This window comes from Nannospalax galili, unplaced genomic scaffold (assembly GCF_000622305.1).
Source record: "Nannospalax galili isolate Female #2095 unplaced genomic scaffold, S.galili_v1.0 scaffold231, whole genome shotgun sequence".
Classification (NCBI taxonomy): domain Eukaryota; kingdom Metazoa; phylum Chordata; class Mammalia; order Rodentia; family Spalacidae; genus Nannospalax; species Nannospalax galili.
This window is the reverse complement of record NW_008330120.1, coordinates 3400540-3415887: the sequence shown is the minus strand read 5'-3', so window position 1 is coordinate 3415887 and position 15348 is coordinate 3400540. Positions and strand designations below refer to the sequence as shown.

The 15348-nt window shown below is 52.1% G+C and overlaps 1 protein-coding gene across 1 annotated transcript in view; it reads right to left on the bottom strand.

Annotated features, from left to right (window-relative positions):
• Bmp7 (bone morphogenetic protein 7) overlaps positions 1–14139 on the bottom strand; it is a 92697-nt gene extending 78558 nt beyond the window's left edge. Inside the window, exon 1 of the mRNA XM_008842560.2 lies at positions 13498–14139. Within this exon, the coding sequence (XP_008840782.1) occupies positions 13498–13912 (415 nt within the window). The 5' untranslated portion in view covers positions 13913–14139. The remainder of the gene's footprint in view (positions 1–13497) is intronic.
• Positions 14140–15348: the final 1209 nt, after the last annotated feature.

The following is a 15348-nucleotide window of genomic DNA, read 5'->3' as shown; positions in this document are numbered from 1 at the left end:
AAATGCCACGGAGGTCAGAAGAGGACTTTGGATTCCCCTGGAACTGGAGTTAAGGACGGTTCGTAGTAGCCATGTGGGTGCTGGGAATCGAACCCAGGTCTTCGGCAACAGCAGTCAGTGCTCTTAACCGCTGAGCCATCTCTCCAGCCCTTAATTTTCACTTTTTTAAAAAATTATTTTAGGCCGGGTGTGGTGGCTCACACCTTTAATCCCAGCACTCAGGAGGCAGAGGCAGGCAGATCTCTGTGAGTTCAAGGCCAGCCTGTTCTACATAGTGAGTTCCAGGGCAGCTGGGGCTACAGGGAGACCCTGTCTCAAAAGACCAAAAAAAAAAATTATTTTATGTGTGAGTCTATTGCCTGTATGTATGTAGGTGTACCCATGTCATGCAATGCCCACAGAGGTCTGAACAGGGTGTTGTTTTCCCTGGAACTGGGGATGTATGTTAGCCACCATGTGGGTGCTGGGAATCGAACCCGGGTCCTCTGCAAGAGCAACCAGTGCTCCTAACCACTGAGCCATCTCTCCAGCCCCAATTTTCATTTCTTTTGATTATTTATCCCGTTTGAAATGAACAAAATATCTGCACTCATAGGTTGTAGAGAAACAGGTGAGTGGCTGGACTGGGTCACAGGCTGAGGTCTACAGCAAGCAAGTCTCCCAGCTCTGAGGAGCTTTGAGGCCAAAGGGAAGCTACTGTGAGATGTGAATATAGCCTGGCTGCCCCTCTCCTCCACCTGGGAAGACACCTTCCCAAGGAAGGGGACAAGGTGAGGAAGGCTGGCCCAGCTTCCTGCTGGGTGAGTTAGAGACAACAGTAACCAGAGTCTGATAACTGCATCTTTAGTCCCTTGGGGGGGGGGGGGGGTAAAACAGTGCTATGTTTTTGGGTTTCAGGAAAGAATGGCTGGTCAGTGGCTCTCAGGGGCCCCCTTCACCTTGGTCTTCAGGGTACTTCTCGGGAAGGCAACACTGGTCCCCAAGAGTGGGCCCTGTACTGATTGCGATCTGCCTTCCGTTCAGCCAGAATGTAATCCATCCCCAAGAATGCAGCCTCCTCATTCAGTGCCATATGACTTCCCATGATGCACAGAAGTCACCAGAAGTCAGCATTTCTCAACTGGGGGGGCTGCTTTTCCCCCCGCGAGATATTCAGCAATGTCTGGGGATGTATTTGGGTGTCACAACTTGGGGCAGAGGCACTTGGGGCATCTAGTGTGTGAAGGCTGGGGAGGCAGCTAAATACCCCATAGGGCAGAGGGCAGGTGGCCCCACAGAGGGCATCCACAGGGCCTGGCTGGGACGCATGACCTGTGCACCTATGCAGGGCACCTCCATGTTCCCAGTGTGCTTGAGCCACTGGCCCCCAGACTCTGGATCCCCTTTCTCACTCTCCTCTGCCCCCACTCTACCCCCACAGGTACATTAAGATAACCCACAGTGGGCTGAGCAGGCACAAGGCAAGTCACTTCATTTACTGTTTCCTACTAAAGGAAATGACCGACCAGCGCCTCCACCCCATAAACATTTACTGGCCCTGGAAGGTTCTAAGGCCCTACTGCAATTTTTTAAGGGCTTCTCTCTCAACAAATATTAAGGTCAAGTCAGTCAGAAAATGGAACATGAGAAGGGGAAAGTGTGGGGGGCGCGTTTTACAAAGTTCAAGACCAAGAAATAAATGAAAAAACCCCAGACAGCTCCCACCCCATGAACAAATGGCTGCTCTGTACTGAGCATTTTAGGGATAGGCAGCGAGCTTTAAACGTCTCCCAGCACTGCCCCCACTGACCCCAGGTACCAGTTCCACACAGGTCTCTATTGTGCTAATGGTTCTGAAGATAGATGGGTTTTGGCCCATGGGGTATGATGCCACAGCATGATTCTGGACTGGTGGGGGAGGCCTGGCAATAGAGGTCCAACACAGACTATACCCAATGGGCATGCTCCAGCAGGAAGGGGCTTGGGAAAAACTGAATCACATAGAAACGATAGAGAAAAATACCAGGCATCCACATGCCCAAAACAGGGCATCCACATTCTGATTGTTTCCTTTTGAAAATAAATTAAAAATGAATGAATGAATTTTGGAACAACTGAAGATTTACAAGAAAGACTCAAAGCTGGTGTGCAGAGGTGCCATGTGGGCCCTTCACCCAGTTCTCCCACATGAGTGACATTCATGTGTCAGAACTGAGGGTCACAGTGCTGTGCTACAGAACCCAAACTCGGGCGGGGGGGGGGGTTGCCATTTGTTCTGGATGCTACACTGGTGTGTCCCGATCCCATTCCAAGATCTGCCCCAGGACCTCCCACTGCGCTTCTCAATGTTAAAAAAAGAAAACAAATAAACGAACAAAAAACCAAAAGACAAAAAAAGAGAAAGAAAGAAAAATTTGGGTGCTGAGGAGATGGCACAGATGGTAAAGGCCTGACTTTGGACCTCTAGCACCCACATAAATAGCCAAGTGCTGTGCTATGACCCTGGAAGCAGGGAGGGAGAGACAAGTGGTTCCCTGGAGCTCACTGGCCAGTCAGCCTCACCCCATCAGTAAGCTCCAGGTTCAGTGAGAGACTCTGTCTCAAAAAACAAGGAGAGCAACTAAAGAAGGCGCCTGATGTTGGCCTCTAACTACCTCAGCAGCTGTCACCCTGAAGGCCGCAGGTCCTTTCTCCCATGTTCATTGCATCACCATGGTCATGTGGGTTCAAACCAACAGTCACCCGGTGCCCTGCTGAGTTGACCCTAGACATCCTCTGTTCCTCACTTTCTCTCCTGATATGTTCTAAGTCACCCTGATACAGACAGAAGTTTGTGCACCTGAACCACACTGTTGCATTCCTTCCCAGAGCCATTCTAGAATGTTCTGCCAATCTGCCATCCTTGGACATTCGGGGGGGGGGGGTGACTCTCCAGCATCACAGCCACATGTGCTTGAGCTGCTTTGACTCATCACCATCAGACTTGGCTGTTAAAAGCCTTCTCTGAAGCTATGTCTGGGGTTTCTTTAGAGGTGGGGGTGCATGTTGGGCTCCACATATAGGCACGCAAGGCCCTCTACCCTAACAATTCTCTTCTAGCCATAAAGACAGAGGAGAGAGGCATTATTACAAGCAAGATGAGGAGCCACAGGAAGAGGGGTGCCTGCTTCTCTTTATCTAAATGGGACCCTAAATCTGTGTTCAGGGAGTCTGTCCTCCTCCATAGCTCCTCCCTGTTGGGACCCAGGAGGCCACAGTGGCTTGTGTTTATTCATGCACAAAGCTGGACCTTCTCATTGGGTAAGGTAGGGGCACCCCATGACACTAATCCTGCAAAGCGCCCAGACAGGGAGAGGGCAGAGGTAGGAGGGCAGGGGAAGGGGGAGAGGGGTCTCAGCCCACTATTGCTACAGAGGATCACACTCATCCATCTCAGTGAGGGCTAAATGAGACCCTGAACTCCATATCTAGGTTCCATCACACAGAGTCCTGTGGGGGCCCAGAACCTAGAAGGCCTGAGAAGTGGGAGTCCTTCCACTCAGACCAAGACTTGGGGACAAGGGATATCCAGCATCTTCTGCGGAAACAGCAGCAGTGTCCCCATCACCAGGACTTCACAAAGCAGGGCTCCCAGGTTTTCTGCAGTCATGGGTGACATCACCCAAAGACAGTTTAAGGGGGCCCTGTGAATGCTAAGAAACAGTTATCTAGTTGAACCATGTGTCTGCATTGCTCTGTGAAATGGAAGCTTCTGGAAACATTAGTCTCCAAAACTGGGATACACGCTCTTGGGAAAAAGCAAGGGTGACCCATGGGATGCAAGAGACAGATATGGTTCATATATTATTCCAGGATTGACCTTGTAGAAACTTAGCAGCTAAGTTTTGGTAAACTGGAAATGGACATCGGGAAGTGGAGATGGGCCACGTCAGGCAATGTTTCTGTGTGGGGTGACAGCAGGGTGTGCTGAGGGTTTGTCCTGAACCCTCCCTATTGCTCTACCCTCCCGATCCTGTACCACAACCTCCTGCCTACTGAACATCAGTTTTGACCAGAAAATTATAGGAAGGAGGGTCATGTGACGTCAATTCTGGGGTAAAATGTGAAAAGACAACACATAATTCAGTGTTCTTATGCCTGGCATCCAGTCGGTGACATTCAGAAAGTGGGTGCCTCTCCTTCCCTATGCATTGAGGCAGGGTGGCACCATAACTCCATACACATGCAAGCCCCTTTAAGAGCTCAACACCATGGGGTTCTTTGTCACCAGGTGGTGATCTCACTTGAGCCAGACAAAATCATCCCAATGTGGGACTAGGCCACCAGCTCAGCAATCTCAAGGAATATTCTATCCCATCCACGCTTTAGGGAATGGTCAACGGTGATGATTAAAATTATATTCATGAGGTCCTGCCAGACTCTCAGCACGTAAAGGCCTGAGCTCCAGACTCAGGACCCACATGGTAGAAGGACAGAACTGACTCCTGCAAGCTGTCCTCTGATCTCTCCTGAGCTGTGCATGTAAGTGCACACACACACACATACACACACACACAAATATTTTTAATATGTTAAAGTAATAAAAAATTACTTATTTCAGTTACACTCGTGATGACATTAAAATCTGTAATGCCTGTTGCTATGACAAAGTATCCAGAAAGGTACAACTTAAAGGAAGAAGGGTTTGTTCTGGCTAAAGGTTTAAGAAGGTGCGGTCCACCATGGCGGGAAGGCGTGAACAGCTCACAGCTATGACAGTTGGGGTGTGAGGCAGCTTACTCACAGCTTGGCAGATGAAGGAGAGAGAGGGAGAAGGGGATGGAGAGGGGGAAAATGAGGGGAGAGAGGAGAGAAGCTCAAGCTAGAAACAGACTGAGCTATAACCCATAAGCCCTGTATCTACTAAGCTAGGACCCATAACCAAAAGTTTCTACAACTTCCTTAAAACAGCACCACCCACTAGGGACCAAGTACTCAAATACATGAGCCAGTGAGGGACAGTTCACATTCAACCCACCCTACTAAGCAAGTGGGAATCTTTTGTATTTTTCCCTCCTTGGACTCCTTACGCTTCTATCATTACCTACGCTTTTACGGAACAAGTTCTCCAGTGGCCTGCAACATGCAGTTTGTACATAGGCGGTGCACTCAAAAATGTAGGGGGGAGGGACTGTGAGACCAGACACATTTGCAGGACTCTGCCTGGAATGTCCTCGCCCCACCCCTGCACACAGTCACAGACAGCCAACTTGCAAACACCTGGTGCACCCTGGGAATTGTGCAAGGCAACGCTTGGGCGAGCAGCAAAGAGGGCTGTGAGAATAATCAAGGAGGGAGACCTTGATCAAAAGCCAAAGCAACCAGACACCCTGGGCTCTGTGTGTGCACACACGTGTGCTGGCATGTGCTTGCATATGCATTCATTACGCTTATGCATGTGTTAATATATGTGCTTGTATGTTTGCCATATATTTGTGAGCGTGTATGCACATATGTCTTCGTGTATGTCTGCATACATGTGTCCATATCCATATGTGAAGCTTCTGGGCACGAGAGCACCTGGCCCATCAGATGCTGAATGTCATGTTCAATGCCATATAAAAGAGTGAGACTGAGATGACAAGACGGTGCAGGTCTCAGGCCAAGGCTTTGGAACGTCCAAGTCCTCAGTTCTAGAAACAGCGCAAGTCTGTATTCACAGCCAAATTTAATTAAACCCAACAACAGAGTGAAACGTAAAAGCTGCTTCAGGGAGACAGTGATGGGACAGAATCCATGGTCTCAGAGATGTCAAGAAATCTAATACTTGCCAAGTTGGACTCTCCTAACGGCATGGAGGGCTGGAGGGAGCTAAGGCCCTGCAGGGACCCACCCTCCACCTCAGGCCCTAGACACCATCTCACTGCTCCTCTGGCCTCCACAGAATCCACACAGGGCTTTGCTGATGTCGTCGGCCCAGACCCAGCTGCAGAAGTCAGGGGCTCCTAGCACCTGCTCCAATAAAAAGTGGGAAGCCTCCACATTCTGTTAATGAATGTTCCGGGCTTGTCACTCCCTGGAAGGGAAAGATTATTTGTACTTTGACCAGCTCCCAGAAAGGAGTGGGAAGAAATACTTCAGATTTTTTTTTAGTTAAACTTTTTCATGTTGAAAGAGTAAGTCTTCGTTGGAAGTTGCAAAGCTATGCAGAGGGTTCCTATCTGGATCCCTTACTCTATTTCAGTCTCCCTGGTAGTGGTATTTTTAAATAACCATCACTGCTAAAGTCCAGAGAAGCAGTTGACGTCACTGCTCATCGGTAGCTTTGCTCTTTTTTCCCGTTTGTGTGGGAAGGCATCATGGGGAGTCACTGGTCCGAGCCTTTGCTGATCAATGGAATGGATCAAATTAATGACAAGTCAAAGAGCATCCATTTATTAACCTCTGGAAAACAGAGGGAAACTTGCCTTGGGGGACATTTTCTTACCTTCAAAATAGTTGATCTCAGTATCTGTGTTGTTTTAAGACATATTCTCAAATAGCCCAGACTGGCCTTGAACTTGTTCCTTGCCAAGGCTAACCTTGAACATCTGATCCTCCTCTCTACCTCCCAAATACTAGAATTATAAGCATGCAGCACCACAGCTGGCTTTATGTGGTGCTGGGGATCAAATACAGGCCTTCCAGTATTCTAAACAAGTACTCTACCAACCGAGCTACTGCCCAGCACTTGATCTCAGTATTTTATGATTAAGCAATTAAACACTGGGCTACGGGGGCTAGAGACATGGCTCGGCGGTTAAGAGCACTGGCTGCCCTTGCAGAGGACCTGAATTTGATTCCCATCCCACATGGTGGCTAATAGCCATCCATAACTCCAGTTCCAGGGGAATCTGACACCCTCTTCTGACCTCCATGAGCATTGCAAGACATGGGTACATGCAGGCAATACACTCATACACATAAAATTAAAATAAAAACTGGGCTAGAGAGATGGCTCAGTGCTTAATGGTCCAGCACTTGATCTCAGTATTTTATGATTACTTAAAAACTGGGCTGAAGAGCTGGCTCAGCGCTTAAGAGTACTTGATAGTCAACCATGAGGATCCGAGTTCAGATCCCAGCATCCACAATGGATGGCCTACAAATTGCCTATAACTCCAGCCCCAAGGGATCAGATATTCTCTTCTGGCTTCTGAGAGCACACACATACAAAGTAAAATAAAATAATCTTTTTTAAAAAAACTGAAATGAAGGGGCCAAGACACTTCCTGCTAAGCCTCAAGACCTGAGTTTGAGCCCCAGGATTGACCTACTCGGTAGAATGTGATAACTGACTTCTACAAGTTGTTTTCTGACCTCCATATGACACATGTGCACCTCCTGTCTAATAAATAAAAGTAATAAAAAACTTTTAGACTAACATACCAAAGTGAATATTGCTCTCCTTCAGTTATTTTTTATTAAGAAAAGAGATGATAGGACTTGTGTCTTCTTGAGAATCCACTGAGGAGGGGACCCTTTATAAAATGAGGGCTTAGACTCTGAGATGTTAAGTAGCTTGCCCAGCGTCACACAGCTACTATGCAACCAAGGTGGGAACAGGCACGTGTTTAAGGAGAATCACAGTGGATGCTGTTCAGGTCTCCCTTGCCAAGCCACACCCACCGCTGTTACCAAGAACTTCCGTTCCATGGCAGGGAAGTCCCCCAACCCCCCAACCCCATATATCACCCAGAATTAGCTGTAAAGTGTCAGGAAACTTGGCCAGGCAGCCCCAAGCATGAGCCAGGGCTGGAAGCCTTCACTGTGGAGCCCTTTATAGAAAGCCGGTTGGCAGCCCCAGCTCGTGCATGAGAACAAATTAACAATGGCATTCCAAACACAGGAAAGGAAGGAAATTGGAAACACAGTTTATACTTGGCCAGCCCTTTGAAATACTGTACCACGCTACTGACATCAATTAATGAAAAGCAGAGCTGTGCTGAGAGGCTCTGGTTTGAAAATGCATTAACACACGTTAAACATGTTTGTACAGGAACCGGATTATAAGCACTCTGGCTCCCAAACAATAAAGCAGTTACCCAAAACCTGGTGCTCACAGAGTCCTCATTAATTCGATCCACTCCAGGAGGATCAGCAAAGGCTTTGCGCCACTCCCCGAGATGCCTCCGACACAAATGTTTAAAGGACGGCACGAGGTGTGCCACTTGTAGCTTCACAATGGGGCGTGTCGGGCTCCATGCACTTATGACACCCCCAAATCATAAACAGCCCATTGTGGAGGGGAAGAACCTAGCCCAGCCCTAGTCCTCATTGGCAGTGCTGATGTACTTGGGGGTCGAGTAATTTTAAGCCACCCCCCCAGGGGAGGGGGTTAACCATGAAATATCTGTTCCACATTAAGAAATACCAAATCACATTTTTTGTCAAATAGTATTTGTCAAATGCCATTTGCTGCAAAACCCCGGAATTCAATCCCAGCTGAACACGGAGCTAATACCGGCCGGCTCACATAATAGCCGTGGTGGTACATGCGATCGCTTTCAATGAGCAAGCCCTCCTGCCTCTATAAACAGTCACAGGAATTGGGAAAGCAAGCTCTGGAATAAATAAAGCATGTGCCTCAAGCTGTCCGACACAGAGTGCCCCACATGCTGGTGGGGTGGAATCAAGCCTGCCTAGGGCAAGCACCCTGCACAGCTTTGCAAGAATGCTTAAGGGGTTGCATTGGTAAATCTCAGTATTTCTAATCTCCTGTACAGAAAGTAGACTAGTTTCTTAAAAGTTCAACCTGAGGTCACACCCACCTGTGTCCCAACTTTGGGGTCCAAGCCCTGGGAGTCACGGATGTCCCCTCTCTGCTCCTTCATCCTACTGATACCACCCCTCCCAACTCCACACCAATCTGTGATCCGTCAAGTCAAAGCCATAGAATATGTTACCATTTGCACCACAAATTAACAGTTTCTATGTAAATATTGGTGTTTCCTCACCCCACAGAGGCAAAGGGAGGCAAAGCAGTCTTGGAGCGTTTGATTTAAACTAATTAAAAGCAGAGGGCTATGCAATTCAATATATTGATTTTACCAGTGGGATTTAAATCCTTTAAAATAAGTATACACAGCTGCGGCTCCCTCCCACCACCACGCGCTCTCTTGCTAATCCTGTGTGCATTCCTTCTGATGATAACATGACAGATCCTACACATCCCTGCCTGAGTCCCCACTCTGGTGACACGGCAGAGCCTGTGGGGCCAGCTCTGCAGCGGCCAGCCACATTCCCAGTGTGTCGAGGGCCCCAGCCCACAGCTGCAGAGCACCAGGAGGCAGCTGGGTGGGAAGGGCTCTCATTCCACAGCTACACGAAGGGGCAGGGCAGGCGGGAAGGGCGGAGGCAGCGGGAGGACACTGTGAGGCTCGCCATGGGCCAAATATGACCTTAGTGAATGGGGTGGGCAAGACATGAAAGTGATCGGGGCGATCAATCAACCACAATGGGACTCTCCCTGGGATGAAATCATCACTTGTCTCTGAGTTCAGTGGACATGTGACATGTGCTCATATCACAGGCATGCCAGCGTCAGGGGATCGCCCACCCTCTGTGTTTATCTGAGTGAAGGCTTGATGGCGGCCATCATCGAGGTAGGCCGAGGCCCAGCTCTCAGGAGGGGCTTTCTTTCCTCCAGGTTCATCATCTGCATCATCTCCCCTGCCCTTCCATGGAGACCTCAGACCCCAATGCAAAACCCAAACCAACCACAGGAGCTGCCATCCAGGGTCCAGCTTTAGCCTGCCCTGATTGCAGATGAGAAACACACACACAGATGACCCCAAAAAAGTTCAAATCGGGGTCACATAACATCCTTGGGAAAAGGGGAGGGGGAAATCTTTGATTTATAGACCCGGGGAAATGAGGTTTGAAAGAAGTGATTTTGAAAGGGTTACTAAAAACACAGCTGTTGGTACACTCCTAGGGTGAAGCTGCTTTGGGGGCGGGGGCATGACAGGACAGGGGAAGCTGTACGACATCTCTATTAACCTTCACCTCGGGACTGGGATGCAAAGGAACCCCTTTCAGAGTCTAAGGCGGGCCAGCTTACAGCTGCAGGCGCCTGCAGCCGCGCTCCACAGAGTAACTCCCCAATACTCCACAGTGGTAGGGCCTGTTCTGAAGGGTAGAGGAGAGATCTTAATGCCAAACACTTGTCAACAGAAGGGATGGCCAGATGGGGTAAAGCAAAAATCAAACCGCTAGGCCTTCCCCTGATTCTCAGCCCACACTAACAAAAGCCACTTTAATGTGCTGGTTCCAATAACGACAGGGTTCTAACTTAGCTTCGAAGATTAAACACATTTCATTCCTTCCTAACCTGGCCCAGAGATAAACAGGAGTCAAACCCCCTCCATGCCAGTTGGCTTTCTAGAAGATTCCAAACACAGCTGCTGGGGTTTTCCAAAGAAACAGTGGTCAGGGTTAATGGCTAGACTCCGACTCTGCAGGATCACCATGGCCTGGGGACTGTTTGAGAGAGTGTAGCCTGTTTTGAATTCCAAAATGAAGTCTACGCAGAGAAGACAGGGGGCTTGTTAATCCAAACCAGTTTTCAGATCCTGCCATTGAACTTAGGGGCGGGGGCTGGGAAGATGGGAGTCCCACTTGGCTGGCTGGCGCTGCATGGGGCTTTATGGCTCAGGCTGACCTTTGTGATGAGGGACGGTCAAGTCCTCACTCCCAGGACCTGGTTTTGTCATAAATCTCCCTCTAGTGTAGATCCCACTCGGCCTGGCAAAAGGCTCAAATTCCAACGAGAACAACTTACAGGAACAAAAACCAGTTTGGCTGCAGACAGAGGGATAAAGGCAGCCAGTCTGCAAAAGCCTTCAGGATTGAGGCAGGGGTCCCTAAGCAGGCCGGCCTGGAGGACAGCAAAAGCATGCAGGGCAGCTGAGAAGTCAGCCTCTCCCCCCCAAATCTGCACCAAACCCCAAGTCCCTGTAACGATAACAAGAAATAGTTTGACAAGAACAACTGATGTTTTCTCACCCCGAGGATGAGAGGAAACTTGGATTTCTAAAACTTTGTATCCCATCCACATGCCCTGTAGTCTAACTATGCATTCTTACAACCAGTCTCCAGTCACACCACCCCTCTCTAACTTAACTACCACCCCCAAGTCCCTCCTGAAAAGAAGAAATCACACCAGTAGGGGTGGGCAGCTCATTCCTGTGCTGTGGCCCAGCAGAAATTAAAGGCCACTGGTGCAAACACATACAGGAAGTCCTAACCAAATGCAATCTGGGGCTTCCTAATCACCTTGAGTTTAGGGACAGACCTCGAAAGAAAACAAGACCCAGGTCTATGGGCTCTGTTAAAAGCCACTTTGCTATCTGATTTTCCAATGCTGTGATGTTCCATATGGAGTGATGTTCCAGAAAGCCAGATGGTGGTGGCACACACCTTTAATATCAGCACTCGGGAGGCAGAGGCAGGTGGATTTCTGTGAGTTCAAGGCCAGCCTGGTCTACATAGTGAGTTCCAGGACAGCTGGGCTACAGGGAGACCCTGTCTCAAAAAGACAAAAAAAAAAAGGAAAGAAAAGAAAGAAAGCCAGACCTGGGAAAGCCAGGATAGTCCCACAAAAGCTCCAAGTCAGCCCTGATGATTAAGAGGCTCAGAAAAGCAGGTCTTTGTCCTTTCAACATGAGTGAACGGGACTAAAAGGTGTGCGCAGCTGGAAGAAGCCACCCAGCTGTGGCCTCCCAGCACGCCCCAGCTTGCACCCAAGGTGGGGGGCAACTGCCCCTGCCAAGCTCCCAGGAGCACCCCAGGAGCCACCTGGCCCTCTGGGATGCAGGAGGACAGCTGGGACCACACTGCCTGACCAGAATCAGGGACTGCCACGACAAATGGATTCTTAATGAGCCCGGCCAGGCTCTGGATCAGCGGCTGCCTGCTGCGCTCAGTGGAAATCACAGGACAGGACAGACTGGGGATGCCATAAGCCACCTTCCCCTACCCCAGAGAAAGGGCCCTGGAGTTAACCCTGGCTTCGCGATGGTTAAAGAGCTCCATGTATGTCCACGTCTTGATAAGCATGTATTCAGTTTTCTTTAGTTTTTGCTATAGGTAACAAATCCACACATTTTTTTTTTAATCATACAATGGAACACAGATTCCATCTCCCCCACTAAGTATCCCCCAAGAAAATCTCTCTGCCCTTCATGGTGTCCACCGCCATCAGCACCTGCCTTGCTCCCCACCTTACCTATCTTGGAGACTGTTCAAATCCAGGTCCTGGCTCTTAATGTGTGTGTCTAAGCAGGATTTAGACTCTAAGTTCCCTGAACCTTGTTTCACTATTTGAGTTTTGGCCATCACTGGGCACAGACAATGGCTTCCCAGAAATCCCAGGGCCCGTATCTGGGGTGGGTAGATCTTGGCCCCGAGAGGTGCCCCGAGTGCCCCGAGTGCTCAGCCGCGCGGGGGGTAGGGGGTGGGGTAGCAGGGTTTCAAACTTCATTATTTCCAAGTTGACACAGCACCCGGTGGGCATGTTTGGTCTCTTGACTTGGTGTTTTCGAATCAACTCCCACAAGCGGAATTAAAGCGGCTCAGAAAAGGGAACTATCAGGGCTGGGTTATCTCCCAAACCAAATATTTGGTCATCACCCCCCACAGCGCGCGGCTAGGGGTTAGTTTGAGCAAGTTTGATGCTTGTGCCTACAGATGGTGGGGAAGCTGCCCCGGGGCCTGGGGCCTCGCATCGCTGGGGTTGGCTGGGATTCCAGCAGGGAACCACCACCCAGCGGCTGCCTCGGCTCCCAGGTCCCCAGACACCCAATCGCCAAAACCGGTGGTTTGCGCGCCACACGTGATAAACGCTGAAAATGGATTCTGCCCGCCGGGGACCTATCATTAAATATTTAAAATAGAAAGCTTGCAAGGGCAACGTTGCTTCCCCAGCTCCAGCCGAGTAGAGCCCGGAGGTGGGCGGCTGGGAAAGGCACCCCGAGGCGCTCCGGCGCGCGGCACGCAAGCAGGCGGGCGCATCGCGAGGGGACCAGGTAGGGCTGGCCGAGACAGGGATGGGAAGTGACGCCCGCGGTGCCAGGGCCAGGCCAGGCTCCAAGGAGCCGAGGAAGGATGGGAAAGCAGCCTGGCCCACTAGGGCCTTTTAAGCCCAGGTAGCGCGGGCCGCGGCCGGGACAGCTCACATGACCCAGCCGGGCACTTTGAACTGAGCCGCGGCCCGGCAGGCGCCTCCCGCCCCTGAGATGCGACTGGCGGCGGAGCAGCAAAGGCACTTGGGACCAGTCCTTTCCTCCCAGGAGCCCCCACAGGCCAGCTGGGCCAGCAAACCCTACGGGGGGTGGTGGGTAAAGAGCTTGGGGTCCACTGGGACCCCGATGCGAGAGCCCGGGGCAGGCGCTGAGGTTCTGCAAATGGAAAGGTGGACGCGCTGGCTGTTAGCAGTGACCCCCTCCCTGTGCCCGAGTGTCCCCCTACGGAGACGAACCCCCTTCCACTGTCACTCACCGAGGTTGACGAAGCTCATGACCATATCGGCATCGGTGAGGAAGTGGCTGTCCTGCAGGCTGGCCAGAGGAGGCCCTTGGGTACTGAAGACGGCCTTGTAGGGGTAGGAAAAGCCCTGGCCGTCGGGCCCGCTCTCCTCCACCGCCATGGCGTTGTACAGGTCCAGCATGAACATGGGCGCCGAGTTGTGCTTGCCCTGGAGGTGCGGACGCGGGCGGTGGGGCAAGCCCAAGATGGACAGGATCTCCCGCTGCATCTCCCGCCGCTCCTGGCTGCGGAGGCGCCGGTGGATGAAGCTGGAGTGCACTTCGTTGTCCAGGCTGAACTCGGCCAGGGCGGAGCGCAACAGGAACAGAGGCGCCCAGAGCGCCACGAAGCTGCGTGGCACCACGGCGCGCAACGAGCGCACGTGCATCGCGCCGGCTCCACGCGCGACCCTGGGCACAGCGGCCCGCGCCGCCCCAGGTGGCAGCACAAGGGGGGGCAGGGCAGCTGTCCACCGCGCTCGCTTACTGGCTGCAGACGAGCCCCGCCGCCGCCGCGACACACATGGCCACTCCCCGGCCGGCTGCGCTCTGCTTGGAACCCGTGTTCCCGCTCTGGCCCGGGGCCCCTCGCCCCGCACTCGCCGGGACGCAGAGCAGGGCTCGCGGGGCAGTCGAAGCCAGGAGGAGGAGGAAGAGGAGGAGGAGGAGGAGGAGGAGGAGGAGGAGGCGGGCCGGGGTGGGAGGAGCAGCAGCCTGCAAAGCCCGGACAGCGAGTACCCGGGAGGCGACGGCCAGCCCGCGCTCCCTCCTCCCGCTCCGGTCCTCGCAGGCCCGCGGGCACCGGCGACGAACCCTCCTGGGACCTGGAGCGCTGAGAGCAGGGGCCCGGAGTCCCCCCTGCCCTGTGCACCCTGGATTCGCCGCCAGCCGCCTCCGGAGATCGGGAGTGGTACGCGCTGGAGAGAAGGGGAGGAGGAGCGGGAGGACCGACCCCGCCCGCGGCCTCCCACCTGCGCTCCGCCCTGCCCTCCCCCAACTGGGCCCAATGGTTTCATTCATTCCTCCCAGGGTGCTCTACAAATATTTACCAAGTGCCCACCGGGTGCCCGGTACTGGGACGGACGCCGCGGGGGGTGCGGAGAGAGGAATCCGAGGAGGTCCGGCCCTCCCGGGACTCTCAATTGGAGGAGGCCAGAACCCAACCAGTGGGATCTTGGGGCGGTGGTGAGAAAGCGCCGGGAATCCGAGGCTTCCCTGAGGTGGTGACCATGGGGCTGGCTCATCCCTCCTTAAACAGCCATTTGCTTCAGTCACGTCGACCCCTCCACCCCTGGTCAGTCCTCTGCCTGGGACTCTCCCTACCCGCCCCCTTCGGATGCCACTTCCTCTAGGAGACCTTCCTGGACCCGCAGAGATAAGGTTGCTTCCTCTCCTGACCCCTCCCCACACTTGTTTTATTTTCTGCACTTCAAGCCCCCCCCCCAACACACACACACACACACACACACACATATCCCCTCTCCACTGCCTGGGATTACAAGGTCTATTGTTTTGTCTCCCTACCCCCAAGGAAATCTAGCACCCTGGGGGGCCAGACTCTTGACTTGTGCCCCCACACACACACCCAGTGAGCTAGAGCCTGGGAATCCCTGTCAGTGGAACTCAGTGTTTGTTGAGTGCCTAAGTGAAATCTAGGACCAGAGTGCTCCCACCCTTGCCTCCTTGGGCCAGTATGTTTAACAGCACCCACCCCCTCATCCTGAGACAAGTCCCTTAGCTCCCCTCACACCACTGTCTGACATACCCCCTTACCCCACCCTCATCCTCAAGCAGGGCCCGAGGAGTAAACAGCTGGTCTTGGTAC